Source organism: Zootoca vivipara, chromosome 6 (assembly GCF_963506605.1).
Source record: "Zootoca vivipara chromosome 6, rZooViv1.1, whole genome shotgun sequence".
Taxonomy (NCBI): Eukaryota; Metazoa; Chordata; class Lepidosauria; order Squamata; family Lacertidae; genus Zootoca; species Zootoca vivipara.
In genome coordinates, this window is record NC_083281.1 from 77,464,309 (window position 1) to 77,485,449 (window position 21,141).

The 21,141-nt window shown below is 48.3% G+C and overlaps 2 protein-coding genes across 4 annotated transcripts; one reads left to right on the plus strand and one right to left on the minus strand.

Annotated features, from left to right (window-relative positions):
* Positions 1-316: 316 nt before the first annotated feature.
* Positions 317-4,876, minus strand: MRPS16 (mitochondrial ribosomal protein S16). 2 transcript variants are annotated; one of them, XM_035119844.2, is made up of 4 exons: positions 4,746-4,876; positions 3,818-3,842; positions 2,170-2,430; positions 317-1,125 (listed from the first exon to the last, which is right to left on the minus strand). In XM_035119844.2, exons 2-4 carry the CDS (start codon positions 3,828-3,830, stop codon positions 1,001-1,003), a joined length of 399 nt encoding a protein of 132 aa, XP_034975735.1. In that variant the 5' UTR covers positions 3,831-3,842; positions 4,746-4,876; the 3' UTR covers positions 317-1,000. The 2 variants fall into 2 exon arrangements, with proteins under 2 accessions (XP_034975735.1, XP_034975734.1); XM_035119843.2 differs by lacking the exon at positions 4,746-4,876 and adding an exon at positions 4,434-4,716.
* A 52-nt stretch (positions 4,877-4,928) lies between these two features.
* On the plus strand, positions 4,929-20,656 carry CCDC27 (coiled-coil domain containing 27). 2 transcript variants are annotated; one of them, XM_060276157.1, is made up of 14 exons: positions 4,929-5,046; positions 5,530-5,712; positions 6,490-6,705; positions 6,877-7,006; positions 8,296-8,427; positions 9,275-9,420; positions 10,708-10,887; positions 12,631-12,861; positions 14,043-14,238; positions 14,937-15,067; positions 16,112-16,189; positions 17,211-17,423; positions 19,062-19,166; positions 19,287-20,656. In XM_060276157.1, the coding sequence occupies exons 3-14, from the start codon at positions 6,538-6,540 to the stop codon at positions 19,416-19,418; spliced, it is 1,842 nt and encodes a 613-aa protein (XP_060132140.1). In that variant the 5' UTR covers positions 4,929-5,046; positions 5,530-5,712; positions 6,490-6,537; the 3' UTR covers positions 19,419-20,656. The 2 variants fall into 2 exon arrangements, with proteins under 2 accessions (XP_060132140.1, XP_060132141.1); XM_060276158.1 differs by having other exon boundaries at positions 5,613-5,712.
* The last annotated feature ends 485 nt before the right edge of the window (positions 20,657-21,141 follow it).

A 21,141-nucleotide genomic window follows, 5' to 3' on the forward strand; every position in this document is an offset into this window, starting at 1 on the left:
GAAAAAGAGCATGTGCTCCACCACTGATGAGGAAACCCACAAAGCAAGACTATTTAGATCATGGTGCTGATAGTGCCAAGGTTGCAGGTTTGAGCCCCATATGGAACATCGACATATTCCTACATTGCAGGACTAGATGATCCTCAGGGTCCCTTCCAAGTCTATAATTCTGTTTAGTCTGCTCGTCACAGCCAAGAAGTGGCCAGAGCCCTCAAATCTCATCCAACAACCCCTGCAAATGATTTTGTTTTTTTTGCCAGACACACCTCTTCTTGGGCATCCCTGGACATTCATATATACAACATACCAAGACCTAGAAACTTAATTTTTTTTATTTACCAGAAAGCTGAATTTTGCACCTTTTAGTGGGAGGAGGTAGATCAACAGGCAGGCGCGTAGATGGAAAACTTCCCTCCCATCAGTCTATTAACATTCCTCTGCCAAAGTGGTCCAGGAGGAAAGCCTTTCCCCCAATAAAGTATCTCACAAGGCAGTGACTCTGCAGACACCAGAGAAGCGTTAAATCTGGCCAAGGGAGAAAGAACTGAATTTTTAAAGACGGGAGCAGGAAACCTACGGATGGTTGGATGACGATAAATGGCCAACTGGCAGCAAAGGCAGTGGACAGGGATAATGGGAGTTGCAGTCCTGCAAAGGCTCCCATCCCATGTTGCTGGAAGTACCTCTCCTAGCAGGTGTTGCAACGCTTATGTTGAGTCGGGCTGTGAGCTAGGCCATGGGGTGGGGAAGCTGCAGCCCTCCAGGTGGAACTGGGCTCCAGCTCCCATCATCCCTGCCCAATGGTCATTCTGGCAGGGGTTGAGGAGGGTCCAAGAGCACCTGGTGGGCCACACGTCACCAAACCTGAAGAAGGCTGTGGCTCTATCATGTTGCAAGCAGAGACAGAGCCTGTGTCTGCTCACTTCTCCTGCACAACAGGCAGTCCTTCATCCTGGCACTGCCTTATGAGCTGGTAGCGAGAGCCCCCACACTTTGCTCTTTATTCATTCTGAGCTGAGCTTGCTTCTTCCTGAGCAGCCCTCTCAGCCTGCTGGGCTTGTGCTTTCCTCACTCTTTCGGCGTTTGTGATGGTCATTGGATGCAGGGGGAAGAATCCAGAAAGCCCTGGGCAGGGGAAAGAAAAAAAGGCACTTTGTTGTTACTTCACGGCAGGGGTGGGGGAACCTCTCTCAACCTGATGGGTCACATTCGCTTCCGGTCAACTTTCCAGGGGGCATGTATGAATGGGGTGTGAGGCCAGAGGCAAAAGCGGCTGGAGCAATTTGTGTAGTTATTACTTTTGCGCCAATAGGCTGCCTTCTCTATCCATCCATCCATCCAGCAAAGCAAAGAGGCATTATCAGAGTTCAAGCCACACACCTGAGAGTGTGAAGCAGGGGCAGTGAGGGGGTGTGGCTTAGGGAGAATTCTGAGGACCAGATATAGAGTGCTGGAGGGCCACATTTGGTCCCTGGTTCTGAAGCTCTCCTTCCCTGCATTAAGTCTCGAGGTCAACTGTCTAAAGCAAAGCACGGCGGGGAGAGTCAGGACACACAAAATCTGGAGTTCATCGCCTTCAGAAAATGTACCAACTATTTCACAGTTCATATGTCAGGGGTGTGTGCTGCTGTTAGACTACAACTCCCATCTGACCCAAGCCACATGTCCAATTATTAGGGACACTGGCTTAAGCACAAAGCTGTGGAAGAACTGATTGCCTGGTTGCCCATGATATCAGGAAGCACACTGTGCTTTCCGTTCCACTTGCTCCCCCGGACAAATTTTCAACTTAAAAATAAATGGGAGGGTTGGGGGGGGGGGGAATCCTGCATTGCAGGTAGTTGAACTAGAGGAGTCCTGGGGTCCCTTACACTCTTATGATTCTATGATTCATCACCATCAGGAACTGCCTACGTTCAATGGATAGATGTACAATAACCAGAATTTTATTCAGCAAAAAAAAAACAACCACCAACCCATAGGGATAGGTTATAATAGTGCAGGAGTTGGGCATGGTGGGGAAACCATTAAAAGCATAAACTACATTTAATTTTTGTATAAAATGTTTTGTTCAGCAAGCAAAATGTGAATCTAAGGGAACACACAAAGTGAAAACAAAATAGGAGCAACATTCCCCCCCCCAAAAAGGAGGAAACCAGGTGGCATTACCCAGAAGTTTCTCTACGGGCTTGGTGAGGTGGGCACCATTGGCAATCCAGTATTTCAGCCGCTCGAAGTTCACACCAACGATCCTCTCGTTGTGGCCGTTGGGAAGCGGGTCGTAGCACCCAATCTGCTCCAAGTGCTTCCCGTCCCGGGCTCGCTTGTTCTGTGCGGCCACGATCCGAAAGTAAGGCCTGTTGGCGCAGCCACCCATAGCAAAGCGGATGACGGTATGCACATTGTAGTACTTTTTCAGGAGGCAGTGCCCTGGAAGGGAGACCGTGCAAAGGCAATCTCAACAGAAACCCTGCATTTATTGAAGATTTCCCTCCAGCGGTTAAACAAGCTGAAGGAAATACTTCTTTACACAGAGCATAGTTAAGCCGTGGAACTCGCTCCCAATGGAGGAAGTGATGACCACCAACGCCATAGTGCTTTTCGTCATCTGCAATATATATCACTCATAAATGCTGATTTTTGTTTTTACAACCCCCCCCCCCCCCCGGAAGTGCCTAATATCTGTTTAGTTACAGTTAATTTTTAAGTCGTTCCAGTCTTTAAACAATGGTAAAAAAAAGTTAAAGGACCCCTGGCAATTAAGTCCAGTCGTAGACGACTCTGGGGGACCTTCTGATCGGCAAGCCCAAGAGGCTCAGTGGTTTAGACCACAGCGCTACCCGCATCCCTTAAACAATTCCACAAATCACCACATGTTCTTGGGAGGTCTATAAACGGGTTCTATTGATGTTGCACGTGTAATAAAACTATGCCCTGTTGATTGAAGAGTAGTGACTTTCTTCTCTGTTCAACTCAGACAAGGGCTGCCAGTTTGTCCATTAATATCAAGCCGCAGAGTTGTGACATCCAGATCTCAAACATGTCTGCTTTTAGAGTCTTCCAATGCCTTAAAAACCATACAGCAGTCCATTTGGATGACTTTAAAAGAGGATTCGGCAAATTCATGGATGAGAATGCTACTGGTCACAATGTCTCTCTTCTTCTTATTTATTGTTATTGCTATTTACTGAATTTATACCTGACCCTCCCTCCCCAAGGAGCCCAGGGTGGTAAACAGAGGCAGAGTTTAAAAAACAAATCTAGTAGTTAACACATTCTAAAAGCCATTACAATTGACAACACCTAATACCAGTCAAAGTTAAAAGCATTCTTCCCCCCAGTGATCTAGAGCAGGTATCCCCAAACTTCGGCCCTCCAGATGTTTTGGACTACAATTCCCATCTTCCCTGACCACTGGTCCTTTTAGCTAGGGATCATGGGAGTTGTAGGCCAAAACATCTGGAGGGCCGCAGTTTGGGGATGCCTGATCTAGAGGCTGTCCAGAATAGTATTCTTTAGCCACCAAATGCCTGGGTAAATGGGAATGTTTTCAAACTCCTCCCGAAAGTTAATAATGATGGAGGAAGTCACGCAACTCCACTGATGGAGGTGGTAGGCCTCTAGGAATCACAAGTAAGGATAGCACTGTTGCGCTCGGGTCTTCCTGTGATCTTCCCATAAAGGGCACTTGGTTGGCTGCTGTAAGAACAGGATACCAGAATTGATAGGTCTTTGGCCTGATCCAGCAGGGCTTTCTCACTGGTTCCAGTGTTGTTCCATCACTACATAAGGACAAAATATTATTAAGCCCACTTACCCAGCTGAACCATGATGTCTGGTTCCTGCAGAGAAGGGGAAACAGAGGTAACAAATCAGATCCCAACACTTAGCAACAGTCTCATTTTAAAACAAACAAAAAGGTGCCATCAGCTTATAGTTATGAAATGAGGAACCAGGCTACCCAAATTTCTGTAATTCTAAGATAAATGAGAGAGGGGGAAGTGGAATAGAAGCTAGGCCCAGGGAATGAGAACAGAGAATCCTTGTGGTCCATTCCTCAATTATTCCTAACCCGGAAACGTAGAAAGCTCCTTTTATACAGTCAGACCACCAGTCCTTTTACAACTGCCACCTTTTTCTGGCAAAATATAGGACAGGATGGGGGGGGGGAGAGCAGTTGGGGGGGGGAGAGAATTATTATTTTCCAGCTGGTGCTGAAGTGAATTCAAAGCAATCTATTACAATCTATTGGCCCCTCTGACATTTGTCCCACATCCACGAATTTGTAAATCTGTCTGTGCTTGGCTACCCAGAGCTTAAATACATGACCTTTCACACACCCTTTCGAACACGTGCATTTGGAGAGGATACCTAAAGTGGCAGAGAGAGAGAGAGCATTTTACACTGAAATACGGGGCAATCCTGTATTATACCCTGAATTTAGCAGAGTTATCATCCATCCGCAGCGGCTCTGCAAGGTCTCACATAGCCTTGGGCCCTTCCACATGCAAAGCAGATGCTCAACCACTGAGCTACGCTCCTTCCCCTCAAAATAAAGTAAGGCGCTAGTCCGAGAAAAGGGGTGATTGAAGCAGCCGGCTTCTCCCCCGCGTGGCGAGCGGCGTGGCAGCTGTACCTGCTGCCTGAGCCCTTAGCTGCCATTCACCAAACCCGCGCAAGGCAACTCGGTTCGTTCACACGACCACAATTCCCTTCCAAGCAACAACCGCAGAAACGCTACTTACAAGGTCCTGGAGGTCAGAAGCCGCGTGAGGAGCCCGAGTCGCCCCCGCGCATGCGTTTGCGGAGGCACGAGCGGCTGGACGAGCGTGGGAGCGGCGACCAATCAGAACTCGGTGTATTAAAAAAAAAAGACACCGAAGCGCATGCGCCAGAGGGCGACGGGAGCTGTAGTTCCCCTTCCGCGTTGCTAAGCAACCGCATTAGGCCGCGCTGGCGGGGAACCAGCCAGCGCGCTCCTTGGCCGGGCTCCGGCTCGCGCGGCCGGAGAGCCTGGGGAGGGCGCGGCCCGTGGCCCTTTGGCAGGTGAGGGGGAAGGAGGAGGAGGAGAGGAGAGCGGAGCGAAAGGCCGAGAGAAGCTTCAGCACAACGCCCAGAGGGAGAATAAGAGAACAGGCCCCGCCTCTGCCTTTTGGCCACGCCCTTTTGGGCACGCCTTTGTTGCGCTTGCCGGCTTCCGATGCGCATGCGTGCGCTGGTAGCGTACGTAGAATCATACAGTAGTTGGAAGGTATTCCCGGGGTCATCTAGTCCAACCCCCTGAGGGGGTTAGCACCCCACACATATTAAATTGGTTTCTTTTTAATGGATTCATTGATGAATTTAAATAACTCTGCACGTCATCAAACCTTGATATAGGTGCTTAAAAAAATGTATAGAGATAGTTTGGTATATACTCTGAACTTAAAATTTAACCACCCACACTTAAAGTTGTGTGCTGTCGCATGTTAGGACAGGCTGTCTGTAATCTTGTCTCTCTCTCTTTTTGCTTTCTTTTCCTGTTGTTAGAACATACCAGCACATCGAAAACAGCTGGAAAAGGGTCTCTCCTTGTTCACTCAGCCCCACCATTTTATAATTTGTCTTTCCAGACGGATCAACAAAAACGTTTGATTGGTTCATCTAGCCACTAAACCTTGCGGCCCTGAAATATATTGCTTTATGCCACGTTCCTAACTGCATTTACTCAAGGTAAGTCTTAATAGTGGAAGTGATGTTATTCGTGGAGGATAAGGTTACCTGTGGCTACTAGCCACGGTGGCTGCGCTCTGCTGTCGAAGGCAGTAGACCTCTTGAATACCTGTTGCTGGGAGATAGTGTATCTTCACTCGGTTCCTGCTGCCAGGTTTCCCAGGGGCTTCTGGTTGGCCACTCTGAAGACAGGAGTTTGGACTTTTATTATTATGAATTCAATTTTTATATCGCCAGCTATCAAAAGATCCCAGGGCTACGTCCAACATTAAAAACACATTACAGAACATCCATGGGAAAAAAACACAAAAAGCATATGTACAGGCAGCCTAATAAGGCAATAGTCATCATCACAGTCCTCTCCCACCACACACTTTCCACAGGCCATGGGTTATTTAATGGCTAAAGGCCTGGGTAAAGAAGAATGTTTTTGTCTGGTGCCTAAAGACATGGGAGAGTGTTCCACAATCAGGGAGCCACCACAGAAAAGGCCCGGCTCTTGTTGTCACCTTCCGAACTTCTCTGCGATGGGGGACGTAGAGAAGGGCCTCAGATGACAAGCGCATGGGCCGGGTTGGATCAGCCTTTGACCTGATCCAGCAGCCAGGCTCTTCTCAGTCGGAAGTATGTCCCACTCGTGTTCAGTAGGCGTGTGGGGGGGCGGTGTCTATTCACAGACACAGTGTGCATAGGCTCACAGTCTTTGTTCAGTCCTATATACCCCATCTGACAATAAGAAGATCTCTTTTTCTCATAACGGGCTTTTAAACTTTGCAGGGCTCTTTACCCCTTTGTTGCAACGGAAGCAACTGAGCCGCTGCCCTCATGGAGGCACGCGACACCTTGATGAGGAAGAGCTTCACTGTGCTGCAGGAAATGAGTGAACGGAAGCAGCGGCAGCAGCAGATCAATCCGATGTGGACGCCTCCATCTAGCGGCAAAACCATCTCCAGCAAAGCAGGCCAAGCAGTCAGGGAGTACTACGAGAAGCAGGTAGGCAAAGCCTTGATACGAGCAGAATCCTAGCATGAATTTGAAAGAGCCCTGGACGTCATTTAGTCCAGCCCTGCCTGCTCAGTGCATGATGCCGTTAACGGCAGAGGTTGCCGATGCAGTGCCTCCTTTCTCGTCTCCTTTGCACCCTCAATTCCTCTCCTTCCCCAGGCTAAGGAACAGCTGCCGAGCCCTACAAGGTCTCCCTACACGCCCGAGGTGGAGGAACTGCGGAAATCCTTCCTCATGCGCCCTGGGTGCCCCAGGTACAGCCACAGAGCTACTTCAACATCTCGCCTTGGTAAGGCTCAAGAGGAAGAGGCAGTCTCTGTGGGAGGACAGTGTGGTGTAGTGGGCTGGAGGACAGCTTTCCCCAACCTATGGTCCTCCATCCAGGCATTGCTGGGCTGCAACTCCCATCAGCCCCCAGCCAGCATGGCCAATGGTAAGTAGTGGTGGGAGTTGGGAGTCCAACAACACATGGAAGGCAGCAAGTTTCCCCATCCCTGAGCTAGGTGGAGCAATGGGCTGAAGTGTTTTTCTGTAGTGCAGAGATGGGGAACCTCAGCCCAGCACCAAAGGTGGCCCCTCAGGCCTCTCTTTTTGGCCTTTGGGACTCTCCCCAGGCTGCATCCTGTTCACAACCCCACACCCCTGCTGTGTACCTGCATGTGTGCTTTTGCCTGGCATTGTACTCTGCTAACATCTCCTTTCCTTTCCCTAGCTAGCAGGACCAGTGGTCAGGGACGATGGGAACTGTAGTCCAAAAACAGTTGGAGGCACAAGTTTGGGAAGCTCTGTCCTAGTCCTACACTCTACCCTCGTCAACACATAGGAAGGATAGAGAGGTGTGGGGGTGCCTATGGAAAATAACCTACCGCAAAAGTAAAATTTAAATTCATTGCTCCACCCAGTTTTGCCTCTGGCCCCAGCTGCCACTAGCATGTGCCCCCCCCCCCCGAAGGTTGCGGAGAAAGAAACCTGGCCCTTGGGATGAAAAAGGTTCCCCACCCTTCTCTGGGGGCTGCCCCCAAACAGGTGAGATGTGTGCAATAGCTAGGAGCAAGCAGTCATCAAAGTACTTTAATGAGGACCTTTCCATCCATTGTTATCAATCAAGAAGGCATCTTAACTCTAACTCAAGACATCTTACTTGAACTGTCAGGATGTTAGCGTACATTCCAGATAACTGACTTCTGAGCTTGCTAAGTGCTATTGTAACCGTAACCTGCCCCTCTTCCAGAATCTGCTCAAATCCAAAATGTCTCCTCGGGTAGGCATGAGAACCAATGGTCCTTCAGGATGTTGCTGGACTTCAGTTCCCACCAGCCTCAACCATCATGGCCAGTGGTCAGGGAAGAGGGGAGTTGTGATCATTCAGTAGCCTGCTGAGAGCCGAAGGTTTTGTTTTGTAATTTGCTGCACGCTGTCTAAACGGAAAAAGTGGTACCTCCATTGTTGGCGATTTCCATGCACCGTGTGTATGAAAGACCCATGTAACCGTCTCCTTCCTCCTCCTCCTCCTCCTCCTCCTCCTCCTCCTCCTCCTCCTCCTCCTCCTCCTCTTCCTCTTCCTCTTCCTTCTTGCAGGGAATGAGATAACCAAAGTCCACCTGCCTTGTAACATCAGCACTATAAGTCTGTCCTCCCAGCTCTCATTGGAAGAGTGGAACATGATATTTCAGAGACCAGATATCTTTGAGTCAAAGAGCTACCTCAAATGTGAGTGCCTTTGTCTGACTCGCTGGTTCCCACACAGATCCCTCCCCTCCCCTTCCTGATGCAAACCGGAGTTTACATCTCAGGACTATGTGCAGAAAGGGGCGTGGGGTGGGCAGCTTTCACTATGTTTAAACAAGTTACAGGTAGGTAGCCGTGTTGGTCTGACGTAGTTGAAACAAAAAATAAAAAAAAATCCTTCCAGTAGCACCTTAGAGACCAACTAAGTTTGTCATAGGTATGAGCTTTCGTGTGCATGCACACTTCTTCAGATACACTGAAACAGAAGTCACCAGACCCTTATGTATAGTCAGAGGGTGGGGAGGGGTATTACTCAGAAGGGTGGTGGGAATGGGTGATTGGCTGATAGGTGTGGTAAACCTGTTGACGACTGTTAATGACTGCAATTGGTCTTGCAGGAAAAAGCAAGGAGTGAGATGGCTGAAGAAAGCTTTATCATGTATAATGAGATAAGAATCCAATGTCCTTATTCAGACCAGGCTCTCCATGGTTTTAAGCTTGGTAATAAGTTGCAATTCAGCAACTTCTCTTAAACAAAACTGCAGTGCTTTCGTTTCAGCGGCTATAACTCGCCTCTTTTCAGGCAATTGAGCTGGACGATTTCTAGCTTTCTGATGCGGTGCCTTCTTTTTATAATGGCAATGTATTAAATGTATCGTTAAAGGGCTCCACCATTGCCCATGGCACCCTGGGTGCTTTCAGACTATTGCTAGACCTGTGTGGGTTTCAGTGGCATCCCAGCAGATTCAGGACTAGTGTCAGAGATGATCCATAGCACTACCTTGATGGTGCCTTTCTCTCCTCCACTCCATTGCCACTGCGCACACAGATTGTCCGGCCTCATCTACTCAGAGCATGCTTGGGTTGCCTAAGTGGAGAAGTTTCACTGAGGGCTTCACAGGCAGTGGCTACCCGAAAAGCCAAATCCTCAAAGGATGCAGAATCCCATGGTACGTCAGTCTGCTGCAAGAAAAGGTAAGGATGTGACTGTCAAAGCAGCTTGGCAGAGGAAAGGGAGCAGGGGACTGGGCTGTGCAAGGCTTACTGGAAAGCACTGGCACTGTAGAGGCCCTTCCTGGTACCCTGGATGCTGAGCATGGGGGGGACTCATGCCTTTAGTGGAGTTCTTCATTAACCACACTGTTGTGATGTTTAAGACAACTTTACTTGGTCACAGCAGCGGCCGCTGGGGAGAACGCAAACGTGGAGTCTGCAAGCCTATGAATTATGCAGGCTTATATAGAGCCATGCCTTCACCTTAGCTTTACAGGTGCATGGAAACTTAGTCCCATTCTCAGGGGGGAAAGCATGCCTGCCGTATTGGAGCCTGCTCTCTCATCACGCTAGTTTTCTCCTGCACGAACATTAATGCAGCCAGAGTAATAGAGCTATCCTTCCACAGATACAGCTTTTTATATCATGTGTAGGCTATTTATCAAAGCATAAACAGTTTTATAATTTCCACTACGTGCTCCTCTAGGGAGGCACCTGGAAGTGGGCCTCCGGTGCAGGTCAATGGATCTGAGTAGGTTCAACACCAGGAGAAGCGCTCTGAAAGATATAGGGGTCCTGAACTACACGGGCCTTTATAGACCCAAGACAGCATGATGAGTTGGGGCTTGGGAACATACAGCTGATGGAAAGATCTCTGGCTCCTGGAGATCTTCTGCCTGCCAGAGTAAAAAATACTAGGCTACATCAATAGTCTTCCTTGTATCTGAGCGTGGCTGTCTTTCCTCCCTACCCCATACAACAGTCAAGGGCAACTGTTTTCAGCTTGAGGGCCACATTCCCTTGCGGCAGGCCTTCTGCTGGGCCCGCATGCCAGCAGAGGGCATGACCAGAGGTGAAAAGTAGGGGGGCAGCGGGGGCAGCTCTTTCCCTTTTCACAGCAGCCTACATTCCAGCAGGGCTTCTATACAGAAGCATGCATTTCTCCATACTCTGCCAAGGCAAGCATGATCCGAGCTCTGGGACACCTTCCAGCCAGGCAGAAACTCTCAAGGAGGGCAAAGAGTAAGGCCAGTAAGGGAGAATGGCCGGGGATTGCTGCAAGGGCCAGGCAGAGCAGCCTGGGTGGCTGCATTTGACCTGTGGCCAGAGGTTCCCCACCCTGGCCATGTAAGCAGGCAAAAGTGTTTATTGTAGAACCAGCCTTGCCTGGTGGTACCCATGTCATGCAACTGTAGGAAGTGTCTTTGAGGTCTCAACCTGGCTGTTCTCTTATCTCTCTCTCTCTCTCTCCCCACCCCCCACCCCCAGGATACAACTTTGCAAAAGATGGAAGCGGAACTCGTCCGCCTTGCCAACTGCGAAGCAGAGAGCATCCGGAAGGACGACGTGATCTCAGTCCTCCGGGAGGAGCTGGAAGTGATGCAGATGCAGCTGGACCAGGCCCAGCAGGGGGGTGAAATCACCCCAGTGGAGGTTCCTGTCCCGAAGGTTGGCCCAGTCCTTCTTATTTGTTTATTGATTTAGTGACTTTTTGTCCTCTGAAGACCTGAGATTGGTGTATACGTAGTTCTCCCCTGCTCCGCATTTTACTCTCACAACAACCCTGTGTGGTAGGTTATGCTGAGAGGCTGAGGCTTGCCCAAGGTTAACCAGCAGGCTTTACGCCCAAGTGGGGACCCGAACCTGGGTCTCCTGGGTCCTAGTTTGACACGTGAACCACTGTTTTTTAAATTTTCATTTCAACAATTTGCATGCCACTTAACCACTATACAGTAAGACTAAATGTGAGTTAAAACTATGAAATCAGCACTCACTTGGAAACCTGCTGAGATAATCTTTGAAGAATAAAAAATTCAGTAAGCACTGGACATTCAACAGGCCTGGCTGACCTCAAATGGAAGGGAGTGCCACAAAAATTGGACCAGGGCTGGCCCTAAGGCAAGGCTGGGTGGCGCAATGCGCCGGGGTGCCAGGGTTGCCGCGCTGCTGCGCCCGCCAGACAGCCCGGCCGCCCTCCCGCTCGCCCTGCTCCTTGCCTCCCTCCCTCCCTCCTTCCCGCCATGGGTTCGAGTCCCGGCCTCAGCCTGGCGGGGTGGGTCGGGGGCATGAGGAGGACAAGAGGCCGGGCGCTGCACAGCACTGCCCCCCTCCCCAGCAGAGGTCTCCATGCAGGAGGAGGCAGCGCTGGTGCCCCGGAGCACAACCAGGCAGCCCGGCCCACCTGCTGCGGCGCCCCTGAGCCCGGCCCACACTCAGTGCCCAGCCCGCCCATGCCATGTCCCTCCTCTGCGTCCGCGGTGAGTTGGGGGGGGCAACGGCGGAGGGACCTTTGCTCGATGTGGTTAAGACAGGCCTGAATTGGACCCATGGCACTGAACACAGAGAGGCTCCTAGTGGATATGAGCCACAGGGGATCACTGGCAGCTACCTCATTGCAGGGTGTTGGACTAGATAATCCTCATGGTCCCTTCCAGCTCTACAGTTTTATGATTCTCTTATTCCTGCACTGCGGAGGGTTGGACTAGATGACTCACGAGGTCCCTTGCAACTCTGCAGTTCTATGAAAAGAAGGATCCTGAACCACATGACACCACATTGGCTGTCTGTGTGTAATTCTGTAAGTCTCTATATGTGCCAGGGGCTCTTACTTTACAATCTTAACTAAAGGGAAAGCAGGGAAAGTGAATACACAGCCTCTGTGCTAATGGCAAATGCTTGGGGATATGCTTGGTGGATTCACCCTCAGTGGTGGCTGGTGCCTGTAGGGATTGGTAGGGCAGAAGGCCTGGAGGCCAACAGTGGCAGGCATAGCCAGAGTCAATGGCAGGCAGAATCCCTATGCCCCCTATGCTTTGCATCCTTTGTGGCCAGTACAGTGGTTCCTCTAGTTACAAACTTAATTCATTCCGGAGGTCCGTTCTTAACCTGAAACTGTTCTTAACTAGAGGCGTGCTTTCGCTAATGGGGCCTCTTGCTGCCACTGTGCCGCCGGCACACGATTTCCATTCTCATCCTGGGGCAAAGTTCTCAACTCGAGGAACTCTTCCAGAGTTTGTAACCTGAAGCATTTGTAACCTGAGATGTTTGTAACTCGAGGTACCACTGTATTTCCTACAACAGTTCTGAGATAACCTTACAAGTTCCAGCAGCATTTCTTCAAGTTACTGGAGGGCTGCACCCTCAGTTTCCAGCTTCAGCACCTTCTGAATCTTTTATCCCTCTCCTTAAAAGGAACTGGAAGAAAAAATTATGCGGCAAGTGAGCGACCCGAACCTGCGCAGGCGAGGTGTCTCTCTGCCGGTCCTTATGCAGCAGAAGAGCATCCCGGAAGATTTCCGGCAGGAATTGGAGCGGTTGAAAATGGAGCTGGCCCAGTCAGATAGACAGGTGGACTCCAAGGTGGAGCTCCTTAGCAAGACACTGCTGAAGGATCAGAATGAACTGGAGCAGCTGGAGAAAGAGGTGAGCCTAAAGGCCAGTTGGGGAGAAATTTTTCTACACTCGTAGCAGATTTGTTTCCTAAGCCCTGGTGTCTGTCCAGCACCGTCCACACAAAAGAGGGGAGGTTTCTGCAAGCATGGGAAACACACAAAGATTTGCGGAAGTACAAAATGTCTATGGGGCTGGGGCAGAACCCTGTCCCCTCTCCTAGCTAAAGATGGGCGCCCTTTGACCTGTGGTTCAAATGTCGCCCCTAGGATTGCCTATCTGGCCCTTGTGAGTCCCTTTCCCTTTGCCATCCTGCCTTTCTCCCAGGCCACAGCAAGACCTCAGTCTCCAGTGTCCAAACTGATCTGGCTGGCACCCTTCTTATCAGGGTCAGACTTGGCAGTGGTGAAGTTAGGTGATTTTAGACTCCGGTCTTAAGGACCCTACTGCTTTAAGAAGGTTCAATCCCCAGTGTCTCCAGGTCACCCTGTTGAGCTGCTGCCAGTCCGTGTAGACAATGCTGAACAAAGTGGAGCAAGCTTCTGGCTTGGTTTAAGAAAGCTTTTATGTGCCTAAGTCATCCTTGTCACTTTGCTTACTTAATGTGGTCAGTCTTGCTGCTGCATTGAACGGGGCCCACCTTCTCACTCTGTGGTGTCCCAGAATCTGCACCCTAAAGTTCTGCCCCGCTGGTGAGTAAAATGCCTAATCCAGGAAGGGAAAATGGAAGAAGAAGGGGGAACATTTGGGTGGAGGAACTTAGCAGAGGCCAGTTTCTCCTTTTTCCAGTTGAAAATTTGGTTCTGCACATTTCCGCAGCAATTTGACATTTTTTTGGGGGGGGGAACCCAACATCCCCTAAACACTAGTGAGAATTCATCAGTATTTTAGTGTGAATTTCTCCTAACACATCCATTTTGGGGGGGTGGAGTTTCCCCTACTATAATGCATTTTTAATGCCCTTTTCAGTAAGGTATGCATTTCCATGCAAACCTTCTCCTTAGGGTGTGCATATTTTGCAGGCCTTGCTTGGAGAGCCGCAGCACAAAATTTGGAGAAGTGCAAATTTCAAAGGTTAATTGCGTTCCAACTCATATCTTGCTTTGAGAAGTATGAATTGGGTAGTTTCTTGTTAAAATGCGAATGAAATTGGCTTTCTCCCACGCCCTTACTTCGGCATCACAATTTTTTTTTTTTGTGCTCTGTCTGCGCAGTACTCTGAAATACAGGAAAAGGTACGCACAGAGGGCGAGGAAGAGATGCGTGTGGAAAGTGGGTCTTACGAAGAAATGCATATGGAAGAATCAGACGAGGAGCTCCTTTTTATCAAGCTTCTCGAGTTCCAGAGGATGAACGACGAGCTGTATGACGAGCTGGAGAAAGTGAAAAGCGATTATGACATGGCCACAGGTACCTTTGGAAAGCTGAGATGGTTATATATGGAAACTGGTTGGCTAATATTTTCCTTGGGGAACCAAGAGTCACTCCTTCTGGAGGCAACCTCACATTGTAGGCGCTGATTGAAATGGAACTAAGGTGAGGCCACTGAGAAACAAGAGGGAGTTGTGAGCATGCTCAGTGGAACCCTGAGGTTAGTTGAAATGCAAAACAATCATTTTGGAATCCAAAGCGGGTGACCTCCTCAAGAGCCCAATGAGAGCTGAGCGTGCCCAGCAACCATGGATTGCTGAGTGTCGGTTGGAAAAAGAAGAGAAAACCAGGGCATGGGGAATGGAATGGAGTTTCCTGGGATTGGGCATGGTAGCCTGTTGAAAAAAGAAAATAAAACCAGGGAATGGAGAATGGAATGGAGTTTCCTGGGATTGGGCATGGTAGCCCGCTGGAAAAAGAAAATAAAACCAGGGAATGGAGAACGGAATGGAGTTTCCTGGGATTGGGATTGGTTGTCCATTGGACGAGAGCATGCCTGCAAGAAGGCGAAAACGAAACAGCAACATTGGTTTGCAAGTCCCTCTCTTGTTAATTCAGAGGGTTTATGCTAGTGGAGAAAGTTTTGAGAAGGGGTGGGTGGGAAAGGGAGAGACTTTCTGGTGCTCCATACTGGGCGGCTTCGATCACATTCATGGGCTTTTCTCTTGATTCCCTAGGCGCTATATCTTCCTTGCAAAGGGAGCTGTCCTTTGAGGCTTCCCAGCTCCGGAAAGCTCACGCAGAACGAGAATTATTGCAGAAGGAGCTGAGGGAGCGGGGAGCTCAGCTGGAAGCCATGTCTAATAAAGTATGTTGATGGGTGGGTGGGTGTCACACAGTTCTGCTGGGTTTGGATTGTGGGGAAGGCTGAGAATTCTTTTAATTTTTTAAGGCCTGGTCTGTAACAGCTGAATGCATGAGATGGTGAGGAGGGGGCCGTTTCTCAGTGGTTGAGCACCTGCACTTCAGGACACTTTTAAAGATGTAGGGAATTCAAATTAATTTGATGTGAATTTGCTGCAAATTAAGAATCGAATGGAAAACAACTACAGAGTGGGAATGATTAGGTTTTTATATACGCAGATGGAGGGAAATGAAAGTTTTTTTTCAGAAATAATAATTAACGGATTCATGTGGATTGAGCACTCCTCACTTGATAACGCTGGAAATGTTAACTAATGTTCACAAGCAGGAATTGACAAATGGATGTTGTTGTTTAGACGTTTAGTCGTGTCCGACTCTTCGTGACCCCATGGACCATAGCACGCCAGGCAAATGGATGGACAAGGACAAAAGGGGGAAATTGTGAATTAGAGATAATTCACAAAAAGTGTTAATTATTGACACATCTGGGAAACCTTTTTCTTTTTTTTTGGAAACAGTTGTATTAAACTTGTTTAATTCGTTATGGATTAAACCCAGCCCAAAATCCTGCAGAGCTGCTGGCAGTCGGAGTAGGCATAAGGACATACCAAGAGCCTTGCTCTTGGATCAGGCCAGTGGCCCATCTTGTCCTGCATCCTGTTCTCACAGTGGCCAAAAGCACAAGAGCACTCCTTCCCTCCTGTGGTTTCCAGCAACTGGTGTTCCAGTAGCATTACTGTCTCCCAACTATGGAGGCAGAGCACAGCCATTGTGGCTAGAATCCATTGACCTCCTATGGGAGCAAGTTCTGCAGTTTAAGTAACCCAGGCCATACTGAGTTAGATGCAGCCGTGCTCCGGCTCAGTCTAATGAAGCTTCCTATATTCTTATGGGCTGTACCTTCTAGCTGGGATTTCTGCCGGGCCACGAACATATTAAATGAGGTTGTACTGGGGAGCTTTTTATCATGCTTGCTTTTTTATTTTAGTTTAGCAACTTGAGAGAGGAGAGGAAGCACGAAGAAATGATGGGCTCCATCGAGAGAGAGAATTACAAACTCAGGCAGGTGAGTTGCTGCTCCCTGCCAGTAGGGAGGGCGAATAACTCAGTTTTGGTTTCTCTCGTTTTTCCAGTCTTAAACTTTGATTCTCCACCTTTCCACATCAGTTTGCATTTTTTTGTGGGGGTTGGAGAGGAGGAGTCCTCATGAAATTCTTCAACATTTCCGTTTGAATTTCTCCTAATATGCCCATTATTGCATGCATTTTCCCCTAATTTGATGCATCTTAAAATGATATTTCCCCATATACGGTATATGCATTTGCAGTCGTGCTCCACCCTAGCATATGCATGTCCCCCCCCCCCCACACACACCTTACCTGTCTGGGCCACTGCACTGGAAAATTTGGAGAAGTGTGAATTTCAGTGGATGGACTGTGCTTCAGTTCATTTCTTGTTTCAGAAAGTGCAAATCAGGTGGCTTTGTCTCTAAATGCAAACTGAATCCACAAAGCAGGTTCCTAAGTTCTAATTGTGGGTCTCCAGTGTGGTGCCCATGGGCACCAGTGTGCTTGCCAGTACCTCCTAAGGCACCTGCGAAAGAGACTGAGCTTTTCGTGCTCCATTCCTGCAGCCTCAGCCTCTCTTAAATTCAAAGCATTATTCTATTTTGTATTTTGCTTTCTTTATTACTACATTTCTATCCCACCTGTCCTCCAAGGAGCCCAAGGTGCTGTATACGTGTCTCCCTCTCTCCTTTTTATCCTCACAACAGCCCTCTGAGGTAGGTTAGACTGAGCAATAATGATTGGCCCAAGCTGCTGTGCCCCCACAGCAGCCGTTTTGTGACCAGCACTCAATGTCTCCCTTTGCCCTCTCCCCTCACATTTCAATTATTGCTGCACACAGTGTTTGGCCTGAGAAAAATTCGGCGCAGTGCGAATTTTCAAAGGATAGCTGCGTTTCGGTTTGTTTATTAGTCCTGGAACTGCAAATTAGGTAGTTTCCCATTAGAAAGCAAATGAAATCAAAACTTCCATCCTTACTCTTAGTTAACAGTTCTTTCCTTTTCCTCTCCTGCCACGCAGGACCTCACTGATCTGGAATCTAAACTAACTGACAAGAGCCAGATGATTGATGACTTGCAGAGCAACGTCAACCGTCTCCAGGCTGAGCTGTTACTGAATCAGCACCACGTTGGGAACCAGCTGAGCCAGCAGAATGATCTGCAGAGGCAGCTGGAGATCCTGCAGAGGGCAGAGCAGCAAACCAGAGTCATTCTGGAAAGCATCAGTGCCAGGGTAATCTTCTGCACAGATCGCAAGGCTTCTTCAACCACTGCTACCACCGCTATTAATTATTGCTATTACGTCATTGTGATTACCATTATTAACATTTGGATTTCTTACCGACCCTTCACCACAGCAGTGCAAAAATACACTGCTAAAATCAGTTAAAACAAAGGCAGGGCTGTTGGTCCATCTACTGTAGCTGAGTACAACGGTACCTCGACTTACGAATGCCTTGACTCTCGACTTACGGTCCGCTAACCAGGAAGTATTTTCGCCTTGCGTGTGTTCTGCGCATGTGCAGAAGCGGCGTGCGTGGTCTGCGCATGCGCAAAGAGCAAAATCGCGCTTTGCGCACGTGCAAAATGGACGCTTTGACGTCCGAAGTTTTCGACTTCCGAAGAGCGCCACGGAACGGGTCGCCTTCGTAAGTCGAGGTACCACTGTATTGTCTACACCAGGGTTTCCCAAACTTGGGTCTCCAGCTGTTTTTGAACTACCGTACAGTCCCCATAATCTCTGACCGCTGGTTCTGCTAGCTAGGGATGATGGGAGCTGTAGTCCAAAAACAGCTGGAGACCCAAGTTTGGGAAGCCCTGGTCTACGTTGATTGGCAGACGCTCTCCAGGAGTTTTGTGCCCAGTGCAACCTGCTAGGGATTGAACCCAAGACCTTCTGTGTTTAATGCACACTTGCATGCTTACATGCATATGCGCATGTAATGTTATGAAAGTACGTTGATGTCTTCACGCAGGCCCAAACTCTTTTAACTAGTACCTCGGGAACAGAACTGAATTCTGTCGGTCTGCAAAACGGCAGCTCCCGGAGTCAGGTGGTTGGTGCCCATTGGAGCTGGCAGGGAGGCCCAAGAGTAGGTGGCACCAGAGCCAGTGACAGATGCAGCCACTGCCAATGACAAGCAGAGCCAGTTCTAGTTTTGACTGCATCCTCCTTCCTGCTATGTTCCACAAGGGCAACGGTAGGGCTAAGGAGAAGGAATTTTACAGCCAGGGCCATCCACAGTGCTGGATGTAAGCAAGAAGGAAGGCAGGCAGAGAGGGCTGCTTATTGTGAGGCTGTACTCTGTTTGCCTCACTTCCACTTCCCAGAGTTCCTTGTGGTAAGCCATGCTATTTTAAATGGATAAAAAATCTGAATTTAAGTTTCTAGTGCTCTTTGAGAGACGGAAACAAATCAAAAATTTGAAAATGGCATGAAACATTGCTCTTGCAAATCAGTAACCGAGAATCCTGACCGCTTCCGGAATGTCCCTGTTTCAGGGGTGCGATTCAGTCGCGTGCTGGGACATCCAGATTGTGCAACTCAGGTGGATTTGGCACTCTTGTGCAATAAACCCACTTCCAAGAAAACCAGACCTTTTGCTGTAAGGAAAGTGACAGGGATATTCACTGGAAAGTGAGGGATAAGAACTGTTTGGTGCAATGTTGTTCAATCTTCTCCCAAAGAAATCAGGATAAACAATGGTCCTTCTTGGAATCCTTGTGCACGTGTATCAGGACGAATGTAAACAGGTTGCCGGGAGCGACCTCTGCCTCACTGCATTAGCTTTGATTCTAAGGAATGACATTCTCTAATTTTTGAACTAAGGCATTGTCCACTTCATTCCCCCGCCCTTCTTATCACTGAAAGTTTGAAAGGTTTCGGAGCAGAATCATCCAGGCAACTTACAGCACCCCTGGCACCAAGTCTCCCCAGGCCGAAATCACAGATGACGAAGTTTTAGAGTCCTTGCAGGTAAAGGCAACCATGTGGGAGTCAGATTGTCGCTGTGGCTGCAATGCAGAAGTGGGATGGGGGGATGGAATAGCTGCCTCCATTTCTAACGGAAAGCTCCTCTGTGGATCTGTCTTCCAGAAAATAATAACAGACCGTCTAGACTTTTACCAGTTGCTGAAACAGAAAGGGGTGAAAGTCCCAGCTCTGGGCGCCGCTGAACCGCCCCCTCCAGTCACTCCTACCTCTAAGAAAAAGAGTTCCAGCAGATAGAGATTTGAAAGCTAAAGTCTCTCTCTCTTCACATTCTTTCCTAACTGGGGTTTGATCCATTCTTGGTCATCTTTTATAATTCCTTTTCCTGACTCCAATTAAATGATTGCACTTAATGTTTAGTTTTTCTCTCTTACCCACTTGCCGCGTCCTCTTATACTGCAAGAAACCTGCTCCTACTAGTGCTGTAAGATGCTAATAATTTGCATTACCACCAAAGCAGTCATGTCATATCGTTGCAATATAGCTTGAAGACTCAACAGTAGCAACTACTTCCAAAAACACGTTATTTATTTTAATTTTATTGCTAGGGGCCTCGTACCTGGTTTTGCACAGGAATTCTATGACACACACACACAAATCAGTGCAGTTTTTAAATCAGTGGTTGAAATCAGTGCAGGGTTCAGCCCTCCATTGTTATTCCAAATGGTGTCTGGCTGTATCCAGACATGGACGAAAACTTGCTCCTTCATCTCAGGAACCATCGTGCCAAATTTGTGACAATATCTTAAGAGGTGACTAAATGAACAGACAAGCAACTTTCCAAAATATATAGCAGTCTGCATTCATGGCATAACCTTGTGGCAAGAAATTCTGTAAGTTTTCACTGTGCATCAATCTGACGCAAGTGTAAAAATTGCTCAGGAATAACCGTTCAGATGAGATATATTTATAGGGTTGTATCCAGTTAAATCCTAATCAGAGCAGACCCACTGAAACGAATGGATCTAAGTTAGTCATATCCATTAATTTCAGTGAGTCTACTCTGAGTAGGACTAATGTTGGGTCCCACCCTTGATATTGATGGGATAAATATCAATAGGAGGCCAGGTCATTCATTATCTGTGTTCAGTAAGGCATCAATAAATGCACATTTGCTCTATTCCGTGACAAGAAACACACATTTCAGTCTGCCTTCCTGGTTTTTAATTGGTTCCCAGCATCCAAACATCAACAAAAACCACTGCCACCCCCCTTGGGAACCCTCATGCAAAGTTTGGTGACAATATCTCAGGAGGCAGTATGAACCCATGCCAAAAAATGGGTGAAGTCACACCCAAAATGTTTCAGTCCGCTATGTTAATTCAAAATGGCATCTGGAGTTCAAACATCAATCTTAGAAACCTTTGTCCCAAGGTTGGCAATGGTATCACGAGAGGTGGCCAAACCTATCCCAGTGAACGGGAAAAGTCATGCCAAAGTGATGGCGCGCGGCATCCAAGCATTAATGTAGATGGCTGTCCCCACCTCTGAACAAACTACATTTCCTTTGGTTTTTTTTTGAAAATAAATTATATTAAATAATAAAATTATTTTAAAAATATTAGAAAAAAACCCTACATTTCCCTGGATTCTTGGGGAGAGAAACTGTGATTGTTTTAAATGCTATAATACTGCTTAAAATGTTTAGCACAGCTGGGACCTAGGAAATGAGTGAGGTTTGAATTTCTCCTGGGATCTGGGGGCAGATGCGAATTTGGTGTGACCTGGGTATGGACTAGAGAGAGTCCTAAGGGCCATACAAAGAAGCCTGGAGATGGGGGGACTGTGTCTTGGGTCTGAGATTCCCCATCCCTAGAATAGATCCAGTTATCCAGAAGCCTCCTTGTACCTGTTTTAGGCTCAAGCCTGCCTGGGGCCTCCCCTTTGCCCCACGTGAACAGGGTGCCCTGCTAAGCAGATCACTTGCACATCACCCAAAAGGAGGAAAGGGATTTGCTAG